The 24,679-nt window shown below is 40.4% G+C and overlaps 1 protein-coding gene across 2 annotated transcripts; it reads left to right on the top strand.

The window, feature by feature from the left end:
* The first annotated feature begins 40 nt into the window (after positions 1–40).
* On the top strand, positions 41–23,395 carry mych (myelocytomatosis oncogene homolog). Of its 2 annotated transcripts, XM_077603918.1 has the most exons (7): positions 41–124; positions 499–596; positions 6,867–7,099; positions 12,509–12,654; positions 18,339–18,452; positions 19,467–19,993; positions 21,439–23,395. In XM_077603918.1, exons 6-7 carry the CDS (start codon positions 19,474–19,476, stop codon positions 21,990–21,992), a joined length of 1,074 nt encoding a protein of 357 aa, XP_077460044.1. In that variant the 5' UTR covers positions 41–124; positions 499–596; positions 6,867–7,099; positions 12,509–12,654; positions 18,339–18,452; positions 19,467–19,473; the 3' UTR covers positions 21,993–23,395. The 2 variants fall into 2 exon arrangements, with proteins under 2 accessions (XP_077460044.1, XP_077460045.1); XM_077603919.1 differs by lacking the exons at positions 41–124; positions 499–596; positions 6,867–7,099; positions 12,509–12,654 and adding an exon at positions 17,836–18,231.
* The last annotated feature ends 1,284 nt before the right edge of the window (positions 23,396–24,679 follow it).

Genomic DNA, 24,679 nt, shown 5'->3' with positions numbered 1-24,679 from the left:
CCTAGCTTGTTACACGACGTACAGGCTACCCAGGAAGTGTTTGTATTTCCGGAAATATTAGCGGGAAAATACATGTGTTACGTACTTCGTCTCAAAATTTCAAACAATTTCGCTTTATCACAAAGTACGTGAAACTATTAATCCTTTGTACGGCACTTTTTAAAAACTCATCTGTTGGCAAAGTCTCCCAGCGTAATATATTCGACAATTCGTAATATATTCGTAATCGTAAACTTGTTAAGTATAATGGGGTGGAGCTAGTGTTTACTTGACATGTTTACGTATTTATTGCTTTAAATTATTTTATTAACATGCGAATGTTTTTATTAATCGAATTATTCATAGATAGCCGCATCGACTTATTTTTGATGACGTCACATTTGGAAAAGGCCACGATTGTGTACCAAATGTGACGTTCAGGAATTCACGGTCTCTATGGGGTTAATTTATTTTTTATTGAACAAAAAATGGCAAAACTGATTTGACAATTCCTCCCAGGTTGGACTTGCAGATGAGAACGTGTCTTGATGTCCAGTCAACACGAATTGGACGTCTATCGCCGTCAATAGCACCCCAGGAATCACAAATGAGTCAAGGTAATAATGCTGTTCTATTACAAAATATGTCTACATTCCTTCTCATAACTTGCCAACGTTTTTTCCTAAAATCTGTGGTATAGTTATTGCAATATTGTCGTTTTTTTTCCTCAAAATACGCGATTTGTAATAGCAATGTGGTAAAAACAAACAAAAAAACAGTCAATGAGCTAATTTTGCGTCACTTCCTCGTCATTTTAGCGTACTTACAGGCCACTTCCTGTCAATTTTAAATAATTTCCTATTGATTTGGTGGGGAATTTCCGGGCTACTTCCTGTTTGTTGGTTGTTTTCTGCTGAATTTTGTGCTTTCCTGTTGCTTTTGGTCCATTTTAAGATTCTCTTTTAACTCATTGGCCGCCATTGTGGGGCAATGTGGCTTAAGTGGATATCGAAACTCGATCTCACAACCCCCAAAATTTGGTTTCCGGTGCGCCCGTGTCAAAAAAATAAAAGCATCTGATTCCGGATGCATGAATGAATGTATGACGGACTGACTTGGTTTAAACGTACAAACCATGTGATCTTTAGGGCTGTTGTAAGCGTTGTCACTCACCAGAGGGCGCCATTGAGCCCATCAGCTCACCGCACTGGAATGAAGTAACTTTGGAAGACATAAGACACGCCCATAACGTTCCCGTCGCCGTAAAAGCGAGAGCGAAGCGGTCATGGTCTTGCCAAAAGCCACCCCCGCCCCCTCAAATTACGACTTTTCCTCGTCGCCAAAGCGTAATGACAGACTTTGTGCATTCCGGGTTGTCCATGTGAGCGCATCCAGAGAAAAACGGCGTAAAATTGAAACTCTAACCGTTTCAAAAACCATTGGCATCTAAAAAAAACGGAAAAACTTCAAACACTATCAAAGTAGAAACCCTAATCCGGAAACTAACCTATTGTTAAAGTGGTCAGATGGTGATTTACTGAATTTGATGGATTGGTCTTCTTCAGTCAGCCGCATTCCGGTGTTGTTTTCTTTTTTAAAATAAACTAAAAACGGGCTGAATGCAGTTTGAATTCCATTCCGCTGTTGGCCAGAACGCCATAGTCATTTAGTGTTTTTTTCCCGCCTATGTGGGTTCGATTCCGGCTCGGTTGTGACTGCGAATGGTTGTCTGTCTCTATCATTGTCTGGCGACCAGTCTAGGTTGTAGTCTGCCTTTGGCTCTAGCACCCCGTGACCTTGCCAAGGACAAGCAGTGTTGAAAATGAACAAATTAATGTTTTTTTTCACTCATTATCCGCCTCACAGTGGTCGCGGGGGTGCCGGAGCCTATCCCAGCCAACTTTGGCGAAGGACTGAGATCAAGAAATCATAAAACAAGTTTGGACCTTTCTGTGTACCTGCGTGGGTTTTCTCTGGGTACTCTGGTTTCCGCCCACAGCCCAAAAAATGCATGCTAAGCTAGCTGGCTAACACTAAATTGCCCCTAGGTATGAGTTTGAGCGTGAATGGTTGTTTGTCTCCTCGTCCCCTGCGATTGGCTGGTCACTGATTCAGGGTGTCCCTCGCCAAAGTTGGCTGGGATAGACTCCGGCACCCCCGCGACCCTTTTGAGACGGTACGGATCGCAGGGGAAGAGGAGATCAACATTTTTTATAACAACCATTCACGCTCAAACTCATACCTAGGGGTAATTTAGTGTTAGCCAGCTAGCCTAGCATGCATATTTTGGGGTGTGGGTGGAAACCGGAGTACCCAGAGAAAACCCACGCAGGCACACAGAAAGGTTCAAACTAGTGTGTATTTCTATTGGATTTCATTTTAATTTTGCTAATTATTTTTTATATTGTTTTTATTAACATTGTTTTTATTTACAAATATATTTAATTCATCAATGGCGATAAACGTTCAATCCATTTTGGACAAAGTTTTCATTTTATATATGATAAAAAAAACTTGAAATATTTTTATATACTTTACAGTTCTATATACTATACAAAAAGGTAAATATATTAATGACAACAATTGTAATTATTAAAATGGAGATCAACATTTTTTTTATAACAACCATTCACGCTCAAACTCATACTTAGGGGCAATTTAGTGTTAGCCAGCTAGCCTAGCATGCATATTTTGGGGTGTGGGTGGAAATCGGAGTACCCGGAGAAAACCCACGCAAGCACACAGAAAGGTTCAAACCCGTTTTTTTAAACTCTTAATCTCCCTAATTGTGAAGCGGACACACTAACCACTTTTCCACCGCGTTTGGTAAAAAAATATCGATCCAACGACAATTACTTTTTTATAATCATCCCCAAATGCGCCATTTTCAAAATAAAACACGGGAGGCTACAAAACCAATGTTGGAATTTGTCGGATTTTGCGTTTCGTCACCATAATAAATAGTATGTGGCCATTTTCCCAAGCGGAGGCGACCATTAAAGAGACGAAGGCTCCATTTTGGGAATCCCACAGGGCGCCATTTTGGGGCCCCTGGATTGTCTCGCTCCGGCGCTTCCTTACAATTGATTCATCAAATTCAACGTTTTATTTTTTGCTTGGGCTCGCCCAAATGACAAGCCGCCTTTGGCTTGGCCGCTGCCCAAAGCGTCTGGCTGGAACGCCAGCGACGGCCCCCCCCCAATTGCGGCGGGGACCACCGTGCGGGGGGTCGCGTCGCGGCCGTGACGTCTCCGCCCAAAGCCGCCCCTTTGAAGGTTCTAATCTCAACCATATTTTGCATTTGACCCACTTTTTAAACGCTCATTTAAATCGCTAAGCCTAACCGACCTCCCGCTTTACGAGAATTGGACGTCTATTGTTGTCAATGGTGGGCAATGAGTTACTTTGGGCCACTTCCTGTTTATTTTGAAAGCTTTCTTGTTGGGTTTTAGGGCCTTTTTGGCTCACTTTCGGGTTTAAAGTGGATTGGACGTCTATTAATGTCAATGGCACGCACAGTTAAACAGTACATAAATATCTAATTCTACTTTGGTTCTTAACTAGTGTGTATTTCTATTGGATTTCATTTTAATTTTGCTAATTATTTTTATACTGTTTTTATTTACAAATATATTTAATTCATCTATTGGATTTCATTTTAATTTTGCTAATTATTTTTTTATATTGTTTTTATTTACAAAAATATTTTATTCGATAATGGCGATAAATGTTCAATCCATTTTGGACAAAGTTTTCATTTTATTTATGATTAAAAAAATAAAAATATTTTTATATACTTTACAGTATTATACTATTCAAAAAGGTAAATATATTAATGACAATGATTTTAATTATTAAAATGGAGATCAACATTTTTTATATATACTAAAAAGGTAAATGGATTAGAATGATTTAATTATTAAAATGGCAGATAAACAGTACAAAAAATCTCAAATTCTACTTTGATTCTTAACTAGTGTGTATTTCTATTGCATTCCATTTTAATTTTGCAAATTGTTTTTTATTTTGTTTTATTAACATTGTTTTATTTACAAATATATTTAATTCATTAATGGTGACACATGTTCAATCCATTTTGGACAAAGTTATCATTTTATTTATAATCATTTTTTTTACAAATATTTTTATATACTATACAGTTTTATATACTATACAAAAAGGTAAATATATTAATGACAATTATTTAATTATTAAAATGGAGATCAACATTTTTTTTATATATACTAAAAAGACTAAAAAGGTAAATGGATTAAAACTAATGATTAAAATGGTGATCAATAGAATCATTAAAATAGATTTTCAACTGTTTTTCTGCCATTGGTGGCGCTAAAAATTCCATCCATTTTGACTGGGAGGGCTGGCAGCCATGGACGGCTAAGGACGTCCAATCTGTATGATGTCTTTTTTTTTCCAATCCTACAAAAAAATCTTTCTTTTTGTGACTAAAAGCTGTCCAAACAAGATTAAAGAGGAAATCAGTTGCTTAGCGCCCACGCGTCTTAATCAGCGGCGGTTTTGTGCGAGCGCAGATAAGTCAATCCCAAGTGATGATCCGATTATCAACGGTAAACACAAAACACAATGTTCATCCCCACAGTAGTATCAGCAAACACACACATACACACGCGCACGCGCACACTCACACGCTGCAAGTTTTTTCAAAGTTTCCCCACTTAGCTGAAAACACCAGTGGTTGCAGTACCTACATTCGCCTGTGTGGGGCAGTAATGTTCTCGTTTCAGGCTTTGAATTGAATTGAATGCTTTTTAAAGTCATTTTACAAGTACTATAATGAGATTTAAAACGTTCACCCCAAAGTGCACAAATAAAAACAACAAATAAATAAGTAATAAATGATAAATAAGTTATAAATAATAAATAATAGATAAATAATAGATAAATAATAGATAAATAATAGATAAATAATAGATAAGTAATAGATAAATAATAGATAAAGAATAGATAAATAGTAAATAAATAACAAAAAATAAATAAATGATAAATACATAATAAATAAGTAGTCAACATAATAAGTAGTCACAACATAAATAAGTATGGGAGTGCACAAATAACAACAAACACAGATAAATAATACTAAATAAATGATTGTAGCGAGGAACAATTTAGGCTGCTAAATTAGCCTAGCGTGCATATTTTTGGAAAGTGGGAGCAAACCGGAGTACCCGGAGAAAACCCACGCAAGCCCAAGGATGCAAACATGCAAACACCCAGCTGAGATCGAACCCTCGACCTCAGGACTGTAAGCCCGATACGCTAACCACTTGCCTAACATTTAAGATATAAATATATTTTGAAATGATCTTAACAAGGAGTTCAAATCAAATATTGTACAAGTGCAAACTAATTTCTCTTTTGAAAATGAACTATTGATTGATTGATTCATTTATTAAAGAGACAGTACATGTTAAAAATCATACATATGACCTAATATTCCTAGCTCAGCTCACTCATTTCCTGCCAAAATGTCAATCTTCGAGCGGCCAATCACGTCCACTTTATCCCCCCAAAAAACAACTTTCACCCTAAGTGAACGCAACTTTTTAAAATTGTATTTTTTTTTTAAATTTTATATCAATCGGCATGACTCGAAGCAAAACCGACAGGAAGCAAAGCCAACCACAAGACATTAAATGTTCCCGCGGTCAGCAAAGGCATCACTTCTCCATTTGGTCTGCTCCGCTCCATTCACCAATAGGAAGAGGAAGAGGAAGGGGCCCCCATTGAGGCCCTCCCCCTCCTCCTCTTCCTCTTTCTGCCACTCGCCGATAGCCACGCCCATCTCCGCCGTTCCGCCGCTCGCTATATGGCGCAAGTCGCGGCGACCGCTTGCGCCACAGCTCCACCAATTGCATTCGCCGATGCGACGCGTGTAGACAAAAGGACACATTACAATTTGCTTTATAAATGAAAATATTGCGTATTAAGTCGGATATGTCTTGGTAAAAACTTTGCGGAAGTTCCCCTACTATTCTTTTATTTTATCTTGTCACACTTATTGCGTTAGCGCTACACACAACCGCTATTATTGTCACATAACGGCATGACAGGCACTTTCATTGAGAAGAAATCAAGTCCCCCCTTCCCCCCCAATCTTCATTTCCTGTGTTCTTGAACGCTTCATCACATGGGCCCTCCTATCTAACGATGTTAGCGTCAGTGTGACGTTGATGAGCGCGACATGTGAACGCGTTAAGGGTTTAATGTAATCAAGTGAGATGAATTAGATGGCGAAACCCCCCCCACACCACCAACATACACACACACACGCACACTCCACAATTCAAAATTTTGCTAGCAATAGCAATTGGTCGTCCATCGCCGTCAATGGCAGACAGATTTCACGGGAGAATATCATTTGCGATTTGATTTAAATTGGCTTTTACACCAATTAAATTATGAGCTTTAATTTGCCATATGACTCAACATAGTTTGCTCCATCTAAATATTTCACCTACTGACCTTTGAACTTTGACCTCATATCAAATGTTCTACTTTGGCTGTTTGACCTGGCATTTTAGCCCTTAATTTACACTTATTTACACAATTATGTGCCTAAATTTGCCATATGACTCAATCTAATTTACGCCGCCTTCATTTGCTGACCTCTGAACTTTGACCTCAAGTCAAATGTTCTGTTTTTGGTGTTTTACCTGTTTGACCTTGTTTTCTTGGCCCTTAATTTTCAGATTCGGAAAGCATAAACTATGAGCCTTAATTTTCCATATGACTAAATATCATTTAAATATTTCACCTACTGACCTTTGAACTTTGACCTCATATCAAATGCCCTACTTTGCGTTTTTTTTTACCTGTTTGACCTTGTTTTTTGCCCTAAATTCACGCAGGCTGCCGTCACCCAAGAAAAAAAAACGTGGCCAAGATCAAATGTTGACGCGCAGATTCGCCGGCGTGCCGGACCACGCCCACTCGCGAGCGTTGGACCAATGGGACGGCTCACATGCGGGCGCCATGTGGAGCGACGGATGGCGCAGAGACGGACGGCGTCCCAGAACAACCGCAGCGAGATTCTAGGAACTGGAGGGAGGGAGGCGGAGCCCAGCCCGAGTGGGATAGCGAGGTTAGTGTGGTGGAGTGGTCTCGTTATTTTTAGGGTAACGAGAAGAAAAGCAACAAAGTTAGACCTCATCTAAGGGTACAATACAGCAGCTTTTTTTTGCCCCTCACATTTTCTAACCAAAACGGCAGTACCGATCAATGTAAATCTGGCGCTCTATAGCCCATATTTATTTTTTCCAAAACTTAACTTTCCTTGTATATTCTTTTTAAATTAAAAATACCCAAAAAGGTCAAATGTAAGCAATTATTTTTAGATATTTTTAGATTTTACTAAAAGATTTTTTAACAAAAAAAAACAAAGAAAAAAATGGATTAAAAATTGAAATTATTGATTTAAAGGGGGGAAAATCAGGAAATATAATATACATACATCTATATCTATCATTTTAAGTTGATCCTAAAACAGAAAGTGGGCACTCATGATTTACTTTCTCGGACCGCACAAAATGATGCGGCGGGCCAGATTTGGCCCCCGGGCCGCCACTTTGACACATGTTCTGTATAGTGTTTTTAGTTCTTATTTTATTCATTTCAATATCAACTGTCCTGTACTTGTATATTACGGCCTAATAGCATACAATTAGCCTAGTATCCTCACAAGGGTCGCGGGGGGTGCTGGAGCCTATCCCAGCTGACTTCAGGCACGAGGCGGGGAAGGCCCACATTGGTGGTCAGCCAATCACAGGACACAAACAACCAATCATTTGTAGCTAGGGGCAATTTAGAGCGCTAAATTTGCCTAGCATGCACATTTTGGGGACCTTGGAGGAAACCGGAGTACCCGGAGAAAACCCACACAAGCCCGGGGAGACCGGGCACACAGTGACGACCCACCTGGGATCGAACCCTCGAGCCCAGAACTGCGGGTCCGACGCGCTAACTAACCTCTGAGCCGCCACTTTCTAAACACATTTGCCCCCACCCACCCCAACAAAACCCAAAAAAATGAATCAAAGGTGTGGGATTTGCAGGAAACAAAGTGCAAAGGCATCCCGATTGGACGAGTCCGCCACGGAGCGCTCGACATATTGACTGTTCCCCTATTTGGCAACGCAGGCACGCACACACGCGCACATTTTTACACACCCGCATTCCGCCGTGGTCCCTTCTCTCGACGAGCTTGGCCGTAACCCAAGGAAACGCCCCCTTTCCCCGCCCGCCCCGATCTTCCCTCCGAGACGAGCCCGAACCGCTACGAGCGAGGGCCGACCTTTAGCGCCGCTTGGCCCCCGCACCCCCGCCAGTCAATGTGCTACTATGTCACCGGCGATGGGGTGGACGCAAGGGAACACCGCTTGTAAATTTAGGCGGGAATGCGTGGGCCAAGGCCCCCCGTTACCCCAGCGATTTCCAGCGCCGCTTTGACAAGGCGGAGGAAGGAACTGGCGCGAGGCGGCCCGGGAGAAATACGAAACCCCGGTGATGAAATCGGGAGCTTCCTCCGTTGGCGAGGGGCGGGCACACCCCCCCTCCCCGCACGTGACGCTTTGGCCCCGCCTCCCCCCGGCCCGGCCACCACCACAACACCGGCGTAAAAGGGGGCGTGGCTTAACCCCGCTGCCGAAAGGATGCGGAGCGAAGCTGCAGATGTCGCGCCGTTTACTACGCGATCAAGCTAGCTCGGCTCCTGGTATTCGCTTCATTTTACCTCAAAGGGGGCGGGGCAAGGCGAGAGACGCTCGTGTAAAGTTCACACCCAGCTTCGTTATACTCTTTGAAGCTAGCATTAGCTTCTGCTATGACCTCGGGAGCTGGGAAATTCGCGTTTACCTTGAAGCAGCACGGTGGTTGAGTGGTTAGCGCTTCGGTCTCGCCGTTCTGAGATCAAGCTTTCGATCCCAGGTGGGTTCTGACCTTCTTCTATGCAGTTTACATGCGTGGGTTTTCTTCGAATACGATGCTATCCCCCCGCATCCCCAAAACATGCATGCTAGGCTAGCTAGTTCAACACTCTAAATCACATGTGTCAAAGTGGCGGCCCGGGGGCCAAATCTGGCCCGCCGCATCATTTTGTGCGGCCCGGGAAAGTCAATGATGAGTGCCGACTTTCTGTTTTAGGATGAAATTAAAATGAAGAGTATAGATGTATATTAAATTTCCTGATTTTCCCCCTTTTAAATCAATAATTGTCATTTTTTAATCCATTTTTTCTGTGTTTTTAGTTAAAAATCATTTTGTAAAATCTAAAAATATATTTAAAAAAGCTCAAATAAACATTGTTTTACATCTATAAAAAACTGAATATTCAGGGCTTTTAATCCAGTTCTTTTAATCCATTTATAAAGAAAAAAAATCAAAATATGATATCTAAAATGGTCCGACCCACGAGAAATCGAGTTGACGTTAACGCGGCCCGCGAACAAACCCGAGTCTGACACCCTTGCTCTAAATTGTCCCTACGTATGAATGTGATTGGCCCGTGATTGGCTGGCCACCAATTTAGGTTATCCCCACAATTGCCTGGGACAAGCTCCGGCACCCCACATGACCCCGGTGAGGATAAGCGGTACATAAAATGAATGAATTGAAGTAGCACCGCAGTACTTTCATTCCTTCATTCTCCGTACCGCTTATCCTCACAAGGGTCATCGGGGGTGCTGGAGCCTATCCCAGACATCCACGCCTTACATCTATGCAGAGGCCAACCGTTTCCAAAATTATTCCTATTGTACTATTTCAATAGTTATGAATCTTTCGGAATAGTCTTTGACAAGATGCTATCATTTCATTAGCGTGTAAAAACTTTGAAATTGGACTTTTATGGACGTCCTGCTTAATTCCCCCGCGAATCCGCACCATCTAACGGAGCGGACCCCCCCCCCCCCCCCCGCTTCCGTCTTTCTCCACCGAGACCGTCAACAAACCCCCTCCGAGACTTGGAATGCACCCTGGTCACTTTCTTCCCGATTCTTGGCGTGAGTCACGTTCAAAAAAGGCTTCGTTCTGGATGCCGTTGTGATATTTTCCACCGTTGCGAGAGGGGAAGTCAGGCTGCTTCGGATGGGAATGAGTGAGTGAGTGAGTCAAGGACCAGACGTCTGCTTCATCTCAAAATAAAAGCGCGCCGCCGTCGGCATCTGTTTGGCACGGAGACGCCGTTCGGACAGGAAGTCCAGCGGTTCCAGTTTGTTCAGGCCTGAGTCAGCAGCACTTGGCAGTACAGTGATACCTTGACATATGAGTGCCCTGACATACGAGCAATTTGAGATACAGACGCTCCCCTACTTACGAACATTCGAGTTACGAACAACGGTACATACGAACATGTCTGCAAATTGCGTTTATGTCGAAAAATGTTCGTAAGTTGGATTTTATATTGCGCGCCTTTTTCCGAGTAGTGCTTCTTTCCGCCGCTAATACCGACCGACGAAGCCTGGCGCTGTGAGCGCTCAGCTCACCCAGCATCCACCTTCCTCTACCCAGTTTGTTGCAGTGCGGAAGTGCGTGAACGTATCTCCAGTGCGCAAAGAACCTTTTTCATTTGTATCATCAAATATCTCGTGCATCCATTATTCAATATGGTTGGTGAAAAGCGAAAGGCTTCTATTGAGGGAGGTGCAAGGAAGAGGCAAGCCATTTCATTTGAAACGAGTGGTAATAATAACAAAGCTTGATGCGCGTGAGAGTGGTGAGCGTTGCACATATATGTACAACTTGAATCATTCGACCGTCAGTACCATTTCTAAACATAAAGATCTAGCAGCAGGACCCAAATATTGAACGTTGCACAAAGTTTGCAAATCAATTGAATGATGCCATACAGTGCTACCGCATCATTTATGATGAAAAAAAGAAAACTGCAATCGTCATTAGATCGCTTCTTTCGGCCAGTTTCTAATACATAAATCTCTCTCTCTCTATACAGTACTGTACATATTCTCTCCATTTTATTAAATGTTTTTTTCAGTACAAACCAATGCGTGTTACTTATACAAGCCTTAAGCATACAAATTAAATGCACTTATATAAACCTTCAATATACTTATATAGGCCTTAAACATAAATTATAATACAAAATATAGCACTGAATCAACTTACAAACAAATTCAACTTATGAACAATCGCTCGGAACCTAACTCGTTCGTAAGTAGGGGAGCGTCTGTACTCAGCTGGCATTTGGTTACCAGCCAATCGTGGGTCACAATGAGAGTGAAAAACCAATCATAGTGAAGGCCAACTTTGCGTGGTCAATTAGCTTAGCATGCTTATTTTTCCGACGTGTGAGGAAACCAGAGCACCCAGAGAAAGCCCACTCATAAAAGCCGAAATCCGGGCTCAGACATTTGATCTCCGACCCGCGAGTCGAACGTCCCGACCGCTGTTCCACCGCGTTGCCGGTGGTCGAATACCCAGTGAAAATGTGAAGGGCACAACACAGCCACGCGGGAAAAGCCAGGCACATTCTTGCGTTGGATTTGTCGTTGCGTTTCCTCTCGCTCAAACTCAAACTGGCGAACCATGTGAGGAAGTGGCGTCTAATTAAAGAAGAAGCGTCCAGGCGGTCCTGCCAGTCCAAATATGGACCAGATCAGCGTCCGTCCGGGTGTCTCCCGTTACAGAGTTCACCGGGCCAGGGGGGGCGCTAAGGGGGTTAGCCTAGTTACACATTTGACAGACATAACTTTTACATAAGCCTACATTCAGCCGTTAACCCACATGTGTCAAAGTGGCGGCCCGGGGGCCAAATCTGGCCCGCCGCATCATTTTGTGTGGCCCGGGAAAGTCAATGATGAGTGCCTTGTGACTTTCTGTTTTAGGATGAAATTCAAATGAAGAGTATAGATGTATATTAAATTTCCTGATTTTCCCTCTTTTAAGTCAATAATTGTAATTTTTAATCATTTTTTAAAGTGTTTTTAGTTCAAAAATCATTTTGTAAAATCTAAAAATATATTTTAAAAAAAAGCTAAAATAAACATTGTTTTAGATCTATAAAAACGGAATATTCAGGACTTTTAATCCAGTTTTTTTAATCCATTTATAAATAAAAAAAATCTAAATATTATATCTAAAATGGTCTAGCCCACATGACTTTCTGTTTTAGGATCAAATTAAAATGATAGATATAGATGTATATTAAATTTCCTGATTTTCCCCCTTTTTAAATCCATCATTGTTATTTTTTAATCCATTTTTTCTGTGTTTTTAGTTCAAAAAATCATTTTGTAAAATCTAAAAATATATATTAAAAAGCTAAAATAAACATTGTTTTAGATCTATAAAAACGGAATATTCAGGGCTTTTACTCCAGTTCTTTTAATCCATTTATTATTTTAAAAAATCTGAATATTATATCTAAAATGGTCCGGCCCACGTGAAATCAAGTTGACGTTAAAGTGGCCCGCGAACCAACCCGAGCGAGTCTGACAACCCTGCGTTAACCCCTGAATTTTCTCTGTTTAACTCCTAGTGTGCCGTGGACGGCGCTGGATGTCCAATCCGTTTGGACTGGGAAGGCCGGGCCAATCAACGTCTGGTCAAAGTTTGAAGTTCGATCCAATCATCCAGAACACAATGGCAAGTGGAAAAGGGTAAAACACATCTAAACCACATTAGGTAATTCATTACTTGACGGCTTCATACTCTATTTTTTTGTGGTTCAGGGTTTTTGGACAAAATGATTGTTTTTTTATGTATTTATTTTTGCTAAAAAGATCATAGGCCACATGTGTCAAAGTGGTGGTTCGGGGGCCAAATCTGGCCTGCCGCATCATTTTGTGTGGCCCGGGAAAGTCAATGATGAGTGGCAACTTTCTGTTTTAGGATCAAATTCAAATGAAGAGTATAGATGTATATGACATTTCCTGATTTTCCCCCTTTTAAATCAATAATTGTCATTTTTAATCAATTTTTTCTGTGTTTTTAGTTAAAAATCATTTTGTAAAATCTAAAAATATATTAAAAAAAAAAATCTAAAATAAACATTGTTTTAGATCTATAAAAACAGAATATTCAGGGATTTTAATCCATTTCTTATAATCCATTTATAAAACAAAAAAAATCTAAATATTATTGTAAATATTAATAAATTGTAACATTAAAAAAATTCAAGGCAACTTTCAGGGGCGTGGCTTATATGCAAGAAATTGTAACGTTCAAAAATTTCAAAGCAACCTTCAGGGGGTGGCTTATATGCGAGAAATTGTTACTTCAAAAATTTCAAGGCAACTTGCAGGGGGAGACTTATATGCGAGAAATTATAACATTCAAAAAATTCAAGGCAACTTTCAGGGTGCGGCTTATATGCGAGTAAATACGTTACATTCATAATTTATGGGGGGACGAGAAAGTGGCATGCCCGCGGGTGCAAAATTAGCCAGGACCGCCCCTGAGCGACGTTGACACTGGTGGGTCAGTCTGCCAGGCGGCCTGTAGGTGGCACATTAACCCACTTCTTGAGCAGGCTGGCCACCTCCCTTCTTTGTGTGTGTGTGTGCCATGACCCCCCCCCCCCCCCCCCAGCCCCATTAAGCCCCTCCCCCAAACCCATCGCCGACCCCACCCGAATACTGCCGCATCACAAATGCGGCGCGACGTCTTTAATTGGAAGGATCGCGTTGCAATTTGCTGCCTTTTAGGGACGCCTGAAAATAGTTTCCATGTGCAAGACTCCCTGGCAGCCTGCAATTATACGCTATAAATATTATATCATATTATAACATATCGAATTGGGAGCTAGGCATTGCCACAAAAGGGAAACAAAAGATATCATGTGACCGCACACTTGAATTGAATGCTTTTATTGTCATTATACAAGTAGGAGTACAATATGATACAATATTTAGATGGATATAAAAATAAATGTAAAATTAAATAACATAAAAAAATAAATAAAAAAATGAGAGAATATTTTTATATGAAGGTAAAAGTTGTCAACATTTTTTTCAGATTTTTTAAGTAAGTGCAGAAAGTGAACTATTATTTTTAAATTAATTTAAGAGGAATTTTAATTTAAAAAAATGACTGGTAATGATAGTTTATTTGCAACTATGTACGAATGACATTACGGTAATTGGTAAAAAACAAATGAAAATATGGTAAAAATTGATATGAGATTTCCTAATCTGTTTTTAAACATAGTTTAATCATAATTTCAGATCACATTTTCCCCAAAGTAGTGCAATTCATGTAAATGTAATATTTGTGTGAAAATATTACAAAATAGTACATGTTACATTATTTGCAACTATGCACGAATGACATTACGGTAATTGGTAAAAAAATATGAAAAGTTGGTAAAAATTGATGACATTTCTTAATCTGTTTTTAAACATAGTTTAATCATAATTTCATCATTTCATATCATATTTCCTCCAAAGTAGTGCAATTCATGTAACTGTAATATTTTTGTGAAAATATTACAAAATAGTACATGTTACATTAAATCACATTAAATGTAATATTTCAAAATATATGACATTTATATGAATTACAATACTTGAAAAAAATATTACATTAAGGATTTGAAGTCTAAAACTGTCGATGGCAGCTAAAAAGTGTTCAACTTATCCTTTAAAACAGAAAATTCCAATTAAAAATAACAACACAAACTACACATAAAATCTTCTAAAGAACTTAAACTAAACTTTTACGTAATTCTCCATCTATTTTAGTTCTGGGGATTTTTTTTTCCTGACGCGCCCCCCCCCCATCATCGTCATTTCCCAGCATCCATTTTGGCTCCCATAGCGTTTTTCACGTCCCCGCGCGGCATTCCTCCCAGCATGCCCGGCGGTCACGTGCGGGCCGGGGCCGCCTCCCATTGGCCGGCGCGGCCGGCACGTGCACGGCGGGATCCCTGGCTCCGTTATGTAAGGGGGCGGGGGATGACGGAGGAGGGCCGCGGCGCGCTACGGTACGGGAGCTCCGACTCCGACACCCTTGGCGCATCCCGTGCGGGGGGCGGGGCCAAAACAGAAAGAAAAGTGGGGCAAAGTGAAGAAAAGTAGGACAAAGGTCTACCCTCTCTTGCTCGTTTTTTCAATCATTCGTTCAGGTGGAAGGAAACAGTGTGTGTGGAATTTGACTGGGTGCATTTGAAACGGGCCGCCAACTCTCCCTGTCCAACTGGATGGGATGTCCATCGCCTTTGAGAAAGAGTTAGTCTGCCTGCTTTTAAGCGCCCCCAACAATGGAATGTTTGTCTAATTCATGGTATTTCCATTTTTTTAGGGGGGAGAACCAATGAGTTAAAAATAAATACGTTTTCAAGAGGCCCCCTTTTAGACGGTTTGTAAAAATAAGACTTTAATAGACATATCTTTTTTAAAGAAACTTTTTTTTACAAAAAAGCCTTAATATACTTTTTTTTAAAAAAGAAAGTCTTACTATACATGTTTTTTGACAAAAAAAGATTTACTATACATAGTCGTTTTTAACAAAAAAAGTTTTACTATACCTCGTCTTTTTTTAATAAAAAAAAGTCTTACTATATGTCGTCTTTTTTAACAAAAAAACTTACTATACATGGTCTTTTTTAAACACAAAAGTATCACTATTCATGGTATTTTTTAAACAAAAAAGTATCACTCCTCATGGTCATTTTTAAACATTTTTTTTACTATACATGGCCTTTTTTAATAAAAAAAAACCTTTACTTTACATGGTCTTTTCTGACAAAAAAGACTTACCATATATAGTCGCATTTAAGAAAAAAAGTCTTACTATACTTCGTCTTTTTTAACAAAAAAATACTATTTATTTCTTTTTTAACAAAAAAGTATCACTATTCATGGTCTTTTTTAAACAAAAGTATCACTCTTCATGGTCTTTTTTAAACAAATGTTTTACTATACATGGCCTTTTTTAACAAAAAACCCTTTACTATACATGGTCTTTTTTAACAAAAAAGTCTTACTATACTTCGTCTTTTTTAACAAAAAAAATGACTATACATGGTCTTTTTTTAACAAAAAAGTATCACTATTCATGGTCTTTTTTAAACAAAAAAACTTTACTATACATGCTCTTCTTTTAACAAATAGGTATCACTATTCTTGGTCTTTTTTTTAAACCAAAAAACCTAACTAAACATGGTCTTTTGACAAAAAAGGCCTTACTATCAATCTTTTTTCAACCAAAAAGGTAGTACTCTACAGTCTTTTTTTAAAACAACAAACCTTACTATACATGGTCTTAAAAAAAAAAAAACTTACTATAAATGGGATTTTTTTTATAAACAAAAAAGCCTTACAATACATGGTCTTCCGATTCTCCGAAAATGACGTGATCGGGCCCGATTTCTGATCACGTGATCGGACTTCTCTCACACGGTGACTATAAAATAGACGACGTAAACAGTCGTATTTAAAGTACGCCGTTGCTTGCCAAGTCCTTGTCACGGCCCGTAAAATATGACAGGGTGGAGAGGGTTATTTTATCCAAGTTTGGGGAGGGAAGCGTCCTCTGTATCACGTGGAAAAGCCGCAATGTAAATATTTTGCACCTCTTTTTTCCTCTCCAATGCATGCTTGATGAATGCCAAAAATGTGGGATTTTTCGCCATCCATTATCAGAATTATCAGGAAAAAATATTTGTAATTCATAAAAATCCTAAATACATTTCTTTACCCGCATATTTCTTTATAAATGTGTCAAAATAATCCTGTGCAAATTGGATGCAGTGTTAAAGCGATGCAAATTTGTGCGCTACTGTCCCTTTAAATAATGATTTGATTGCTCCCTGCCCCTCCGAGTTGAAATGGATTGGACATCTATCACTGTCAATGGTTTATTTTTTTCTCTGACGTAAGATTAATGTGTTTCAATAATTCCCTCATTTACTCTATTCATTGTTGGTATCACTTTTGAATAGCGTGAGGGGGTTGACAATGATAGATGTCCAATTTTACTGTCAATTTGAAATTCAAATGGATTGATTGGATGTTTATCGCTGTCGAAAGCGGACGGTAAGTTAAAAATGTCTGTTGTTGGATGCCAGCCCCCCACTTCAAACCGATTGGACGTCTATTGCCGTCAATGGCGGCCAATGGTTGGCCGCCAACCCTCCTACTTCAATTCAATTGGACGATCAATGGCAGCCAACAAGTTAAAACATCAGCTGTAAATTTAAATGACTAGTAGAGGTCCAATCTATTTAAAGTGGCAGAAAAATTACCATACATGGTCTTTTTTAACAAAAAAGTATCACTATTCAAAAAAACAAAAAAAAACTTTACTATACATGGTCTTTTTTTAACAAAAAAGTATCACTATTCAAAAAAACAAAAAAAACCTTTACTATACATGGTCTTCTTTTAACAAAAAAGTATGACTATTCTTTCTTTTTTTAAACAAAAACCTTACTAAACATAATCTTTTAACAAAAAGGCCTTACTATACATCTTTTTTAACAAAGTATTACTCTACATAGTCTTTTTTTAAACAAATCTTACTATACATGGTCTTTAAAAAAATACTATAAATTGTATTTCAGTTTTAATAACAAGCATGATTGGACGCCCATCACCGTCAATGGCAGCCAATTTGATTTGTCTTCATTTCATACACTAATACAAACATAGGAATTTGTGTAATTCGTCTACGTAGTATTTTTAATTATGACAATTATCATTTTTTTTTTATTTGATGTACTACATCATTTTTTGAATGAATAAAAATCCTCAACACATTATCGGCTTTTCATTTAAAGAACCTCCAAACGTAACAATGTTTGAATGCAGATTGATGTACTGTCCCTTTAATAACGATTAGAAAGCTAGACAGGCGTTGGAGGGGGGGGGACACATTACACGCGCGCGCATGCTCACGGATGGACGGAAAGACAGACAGGCAGAGAGACACCCGGCTTCGCCTCTCAGTCCACGTGTGTGTAATGTGCTAACTTTTACCGCCATCCATTTCCTTGAATCATAGCCGGCGCCTGCTCTCTTGTATCCCTACGCCGGCGAGACGAGTTAGACCCCAGTCGGGACTTCAAATTTCACGCTCCCCCATTCGCCGTGGGTTTTTCCGCCTCGACCCGGCAGTAAGACCGACTCGCCCCGGTGAACATTTTCCAAATTCCCAAACGATTCGTCGAATTTGAGGTTTTGGCGCGATTTTTTTCGACGCGGAAGGACACGGGTGAGCCTCGTCCATAAAACAAGCGAATCCTCGCCGGCCCCACCCACTGTGCGTACTAGTCGCTAGCTGCTCGCTAAATCAAGCCGGCACCACCGCACCATGCTGTTCAGTTCCCGGCCCGACTTTAAACGCCACCAACTTTTCTTCTTGTCCAGATAGTCGTCGTTTTTGCTTCGGCATTTTCCTTGCCCCGTGGACTTAAACAACCCTGGGATACTTTTCTTCCACTTCGTTGGAATCCACCCGTGTCTTTGAACGCACCACTTCTGGTAAGCACGCCTCTCTTTTTTTTGTCTTTTATGACGATTCGAATCAAAGTGTTGACCGCGACAACCGGCGTGTTGCATTCACGGGTGCCGGTTTTCACGCATGGGAAGGTTGGCGTGAAGCGTAAACGAACGAAGTCGTCGTTTTTACGTCGAATGAACGCCGCACGCCTTTGGGTGTCGCCTGCATGCGAAATCCTCGTGCACATTTTCCCCGAGCTACTTAATTATTCGCACCAAGCACGCCGCTTCGTTACTCATTTGCGCCGGCTCTGTTCCCTTTAAAATATCGGTCAAAGTCATTCAAAACCAACGTTGCGTTCAAACGCCGCTCAACTTGTCCGAAACCGCACACGTGGCTCCCATTTTACGCTGTTCTGGGCAGGGCGTTCTTCAACTCTCACTGCGGCGAAGCCACGCCGAAACCATTAAGAAACCGGCACATTTTCCCCTCCAGCTGTTAAAACACTCAAAAATCACCTCCTCTGCGAAGACATAAACGCGTGTGTTTTTAGTGTTTGTGTCGAAATTCGGGATTTAAAAAAAAAATCACGCACATGGAATTTTTTCCCCACACAAGGGCGTGAAGCCACTCGGACCCGCGTGTAAAAGGCATGGACACAGTGTGGCTTTGTTGTACGCATCCACGCGGCATGTGATTGTGACATGACCTCCACGCCCTGCGGACAAACGCCGGCTAGCTTCCTGCACCGATTTTTTTAATGGGGTCCTGAACGCAACACGAGCTTAGTGCGTAGCTACACTTTTGAGTTTTGTTGTCATTTAAAATTTGTTTATATTCAGGTATCGGTGAGGGGGGGCATTTTTTTTCCAGCTGTTGCCGTGACGCGGTGTGGAAAAAAAGGGCGTGGGCTTTTTAAAGGGGGGATAGTAGTCTTGAAAGGAGTGTGGGTGGAGCCCTGATGTAAACATGGATAAAAGGCAGGCGGCGCTGGAGCCGACTTTTTTTTGGAGCGCCACGCTAACTTTTTGCGTCTTTGTCCCCCCACCCCGCAGCGGAAAGATGTTGCAAAGCTTCGGCGGCCAGTCCTGCAACTGGGTGTGCACGGAGCCCCCGCTCTTTGACGACGAGTTTTTCCAGAGCCTGATGATTGACCTGCAGTCGCTGCCCACGCCGCCTCAGTCGCCGCCCGCCAAGGAGGGCGCCGGCAAGCCCTTGTCCAAGGGCGACCAGCTCAGCTACGTGTCCGACATGCTCCTGGAGGACGGCGACATGCGCCTCGACTGGAACTGCGCCTTCATCCACGAGGGTGGCGGGGGAGGGGGCCGGCCCCGCGGGCCCCCCGACGAAGAGGACGAGGGCTTGTGGCGCTGCCTGGTGTCGGAGGACAAGCTGACGGCGGCGGCGTCCGTCTTGGGATCCAGCCCGCTGCTGTCCGACATGGACACGGGGATTTTCGAGGGGTTGGCAGGGTCCACGCTGGACTGCCAGAACCTGATGGAGAACAGGGAGACGGGCGAGGCCACCTCCGACTACAGCTCCACCGGGGGCGACGTGTCCACCTACTCGTCCAGCGACTCCGGTGAGTGCCTGCCGCCGCCCTGTGTTTGAAACTGCAGGGGGGAGGGGCGTTTTTTTTTTTTAAAGCAGGCGGGGGCGGGGTTACATCCGTTAGGCGTGTAACGACTGCGGGTCTTAACCAGGGGGTGGGGGGTTGCATTCTGACTGGATGCTGCATCTTTAAGTCATTTAGATTGAAAGTGGCATTTTTTAAATTTTGATTAAAAAAACTATTTGTTGAATTCCTAAAAATTGACGGCAATGGGCGTCCAAAAGCATTTTTTTTTAACCTGGAGTCATGAAGTTAGGCTGCAAATTGAGTTTATTGAGCATTGAATTTGAACAAAGAGTAAAGTATTGGTTTTTAAATAATAAAAAGAACAAAGTATTGATTTTTCTGATTCCCAAAAAATGATGGCAATGGATGTCCAAAAGCATTTTTTTGACCTGGAGTCATGGAATTTGGCTGCAAATTGAGTTTCTTGAACATTTAATTGAAAAAAAAAATAAAGTATTGATTTTTAAATAGTAAAAAGAACAAAAAAAAATGATTTTTCTGATTTCTTCAGATTTTTTTTATTTTACTGATCTTTAGACATTAAATAAAAATAATTGGTATGTCTTAAATAATAATTGATGTGCTTTTAGAAATTCACAAATGTACCATTTTTTTTATTAATTTTAAATGACAAACATTTTCAATTTATATACAGAATTTGAATGACAGTAGTAAACACATTGTCCAAAAATACGTCAATTATTTAAAAAAGAACAAAGTATTGATTTTTCTGATTTATTCAGATTTTTTTTATTGTACTGATCTTAGACATTAAATTAAAATAATTGCTATGTCTTAAATAATAATTGATGTGCTTTTAGAAATTCAAAAATGTACAATTTTTTATTAATTTTAAATCACAAACATTTGCAATTTATATACAGAATTTGTACTACAGTAGTAAACACATTGTCAAAAAAACACGTCAGTTATTTAAATCCGTATAATTTTGTAGTTGAGGGAAATAAATTAATCCAAGCATCTATTTAGTTTTTAATTATTACAAAAATAAAACACTGCTATTTTTTGTCAAAAAAATACGTCAGTTATTTAAATCTGTATAATTTTGTAGTTGAGGGAAACAAATTCATCCAAGTAGCCATTTTGTTTTTAATGATTACAAAAATAAAACATTGCTATTTTTTGTCCAAAAAAAAATGCCAGTTATTTAAATCTGTATAATTTTGTAGTTAAGGGAAACAAATTAATCCAAGCAGCCATTTTGTTTTTAATGATTACACAAATAAAACATTGCTATTTTTTGTCAAAAAAAATACACCAGTTATTTAAATCTGTATAATTTTGTAGTTAAGGCAAACAAATGAATCCAAGCATCCATTTTGTTTTTAATGATTACAAAAATATTACAAATTCAAAAATAAAACATTGCTATTTTTTTCTCCCCCCAGACGAAGAGATCGATGTGGTGACAGTGGCTCGCTGCCCCCCAAGCCCCGCCCGCCGGCGTCGTCGCCAGCGCCCTAGCGACGTGCCGGACGACCCCGACGAGGATGACGACGACGACGATGAAGAAGAAGAAGAAGCACGTCGAGCCCTCCGCCGCCACCGCTTCGAGATCCAGCTCCAGCACAACTACGCGGCGCCGCGTCCAGCCTCCCCGCCGCCGTCATCCTCCAACCGCCGCCCGGCGCCGTCCGCCCGCCACCAGTCGTCGTCGCGGCAACCCGCCGAGACCGAAGACGAGGAGGAGCGGCGGCGGACGCACAACGTGATGGAACGCCAGCGGCGCAACGAGCTGAAGAACTGCTTCCTGCGCCTGCGCGACAACATCCCCGAGCTGTCGCGTAACGACAAGGCGTCCAAGGTGGTCATCCTCAAGAAAGCCAGGGACTGCATCCACGGGCTGGAGGGCCACGCCCGCCGCCTGACGGCACGCCGGGAGAAGCTCCGCGCCAAGCAGGAGGAGCTCAAGGCCCGCCTCCAGCGCGCCAAACGATGCTAAAATAAAAAAAGGGAAGAAAAAAGAAACTACTTGGTTACCCCCTTTTTTCTTTTCTTTAAGCCCCGCCCCTTTTTTTCTACAAAAAGATGTTTTTCTTCCAGGAGGACACGCCCAAGTGCGCACAAAGACCCACATCAGAAAAAAAATAAGGGCGAAAGTTGAGGACGATGATGCTAATCGTGCTAGCGATAGCTCGCCATCACGGTTTTTTTCAGGAGACGCCTGATTCCCGGAACCAGTTTTTTTGCTCAATGGTCCGGATGGTTTTTTTTTTGTTGTTGTTTTTTTTACTTTAAGGACGTTTTTTTCGTACGATCGACCCGACCCAAGTCAAGGATGGCGATCGACAGTTTAGCCAATGAGGTGTCTTCGAAAGTAGTCGCTAGCTAGCGAGCTAGCGACTGACTGCAACCGATGGGTTGCACTCCAAAATTGTGTTCGGTTTTATTGAAAACTTGTGTAAGTGTACAGTGGACACCCGCGCCCAATTTTATACCCGCATTTTTTTGTATGCGATTCACCTCTGTTCCCTTCAAAGCTAACGTCGCTAACTTTTTGTTATCTTCCCCCTTTTTAAATGGCTACTCCCTTAGATTTTATTTTTCTAAACAATCTCCTTATTGACCACTGCTTATATATTTTTTAAAATAAATGTTTTTCCTTGTTTGCCAACCCAAATAATTTTTTTAACGTAACCCCATGCTAAGTTTGGTTTTAAATATTTTTCTTAAATCGAATTCTGCTTAACATTTTGGAACACTATACTAGCCACCGCCCACTTATAGACCCCCCCCCCCCCATTTTAGGTGTCCACTGTCCACTAAATGTAACCCAACCCTCACAGTGAATGTTTCTGAGGTGTGAGTTTATTCCTACATCATTTTCAACCCAAACTTTTACCAAATTAACCCAAACCCATTTACAACTTTGTTCAGATTTCCCATTGTAAATTTACCAAAGTTTCCACACTTCGTGGTTTTCCCGCCCACCCCCGATATTTCCCGTTGCCGAAACCCGGTTGTCAAAATGGCGCGTCTTAAAAAAACGGGATGTTTTTGTTTTTCCTGTTCTTGGGGAACGAATCGAGTCTTCCCAAAAGTTGCTCGTGGGAGCAAAGACGGCAGGGACGAGTTTGAAAAGCTACCTCTGCCTCGGCACCCCCGAAACCCGCCCGCCCGCCTTCACCGGCTCTCGGTGGACAAAAATACTGTGCAACGTTTTTGTGCCTGTGTATTTTTCTTTTCTTTTTTTGAATGTACATTTGGTTGTGTTATAAATTATTTTTGGTTCTACCCGAGGCTCCGTTGTTTTGTCTGTTATGGACTTTGGGGAAATGTTCTTTTTTTCACCAGCACTTTTTAAAAAAAAATTACGGATGGAATTAAAGAACGAAAGTTGGGAAATGTGTTTACTTGCGTGCTGTTTACGCATGTAAGTTCGCCTGTTTAGGTTTTTACGGTAATTAGTCAAAGGCAGCCATTTTAAATAGGAACGCCTGTTGTGAATTTGTAACACTCCAAAGTTCACGTTAAGAGTTTCGTGCTCTAAGTGTCATGTCATATATTAGCCTGTACGCCGTGTGTGTGTAGTTAGCGTGTCCAAAGTGTGTTTGTCACATGTTGCGCGGAAATGTGCAAAGTTCTCAGGTAAGCCATTATCTTAACGCTCGCCTTGACCTAATTCCCAAACTGCTTTTTTGCGCCTGAGTGTATTTTTTACGATAAATGGTCTTTTTTTGTTACAAAAATGCCCAACGATTAGTCTTGCTATACATGGTCTTTTTTTAGAAAGTGGCCTTACTATATTATGTCATTTTTTACGAAAAAAAGCCTTACTATACTATGTTGTTTTTAAGAAAAAATGCCTTACTATACTATGTCCTTTTTTAAAGAAAAAAAGGCCCTACTATGCCATGTCATTTTTTCAACAAAAAAAGACTTACTATACTATGTCGTTTTTTTACGGAAAAAACGCCTTAATATACTATGTCCTTTTTTAAAGAAAAAAAGCCTTACTATAATACTATGTCATTTTTTAAGAAAAAACGCCTTACTATACTATGTCGTTTTTTACGAAAAAACGCCTTACTATACTATGTCGTTTTTTACGAAAAAACGCCTTACTATACTATGTCTTTTTTTTACAAAAAAAAAGCCTTACTATACTCTGTCGTTTTTTAAAGAAAAAAAAGCCTTACTATACTATGTCGTTTTTTAAGAAAAAAAGCCTTACTATACTATGTCGTTTTAAAAGAAAAAACGCCTTACTATACTGTCGTTTTTTTACGGAAAAAACGCCTTACTATACTATGTCGTTTTTTACGAAAAAATGCCTTACTATACTATGTCGTTTTTTAAGAAAGAGCCTTACTATACTATGTCGTTTTAAAAGAAAAAACGCCTTACTATACTATGTCGTTTTTTACGAAAAAATGCCTTACTATACTATGTCGTTTTTTAAGAAAAAATGCCTTACTATACTATGTCGTTTTTTACGAAAATAGGCCTTACTATACTATGTCATTTTTTAAGAAAAAAGCCTTAATATACTATGTCGTTTTTTTACGGAAAAAACGCCTTACCATACTATGTTGTTTTTAACAAAAAAGCCCTACTATACTATGTCGTTTTTTAACAAAAAAGTCTTACTATACTATGTCATTTTTCAACAAAAAAGCCTTAATATAC

The sequence above is a fragment of the Stigmatopora argus genome, chromosome 6 (assembly GCF_051989625.1).
Source record: "Stigmatopora argus isolate UIUO_Sarg chromosome 6, RoL_Sarg_1.0, whole genome shotgun sequence".
In the NCBI taxonomy this organism is placed as follows: Eukaryota; Metazoa; Chordata; class Actinopteri; order Syngnathiformes; family Syngnathidae; genus Stigmatopora; species Stigmatopora argus.
Note: the sequence above shows the minus strand (reverse complement) of the source record. Positions and strands in the feature narration are given on the sequence as shown.

What these genes read in the sequence shown, in the direction of transcription:
- mych (XM_077603918.1), top strand. Translation starts at nt 19,474, where the DNA reads ATGTTGCAAAGCTTCGGCGGCCAGTCCTGCAACTGGGTGTGCACGGAG. An exon ending in CTACTCGTCCAGCGACTCCG is followed by an intron (nt 19,994 to 21,438) that starts GTGAGTGCCTGC and finishes TTCTCCCCCCAG; the next exon opens with ACGAAGAGATCGATGTGGTG.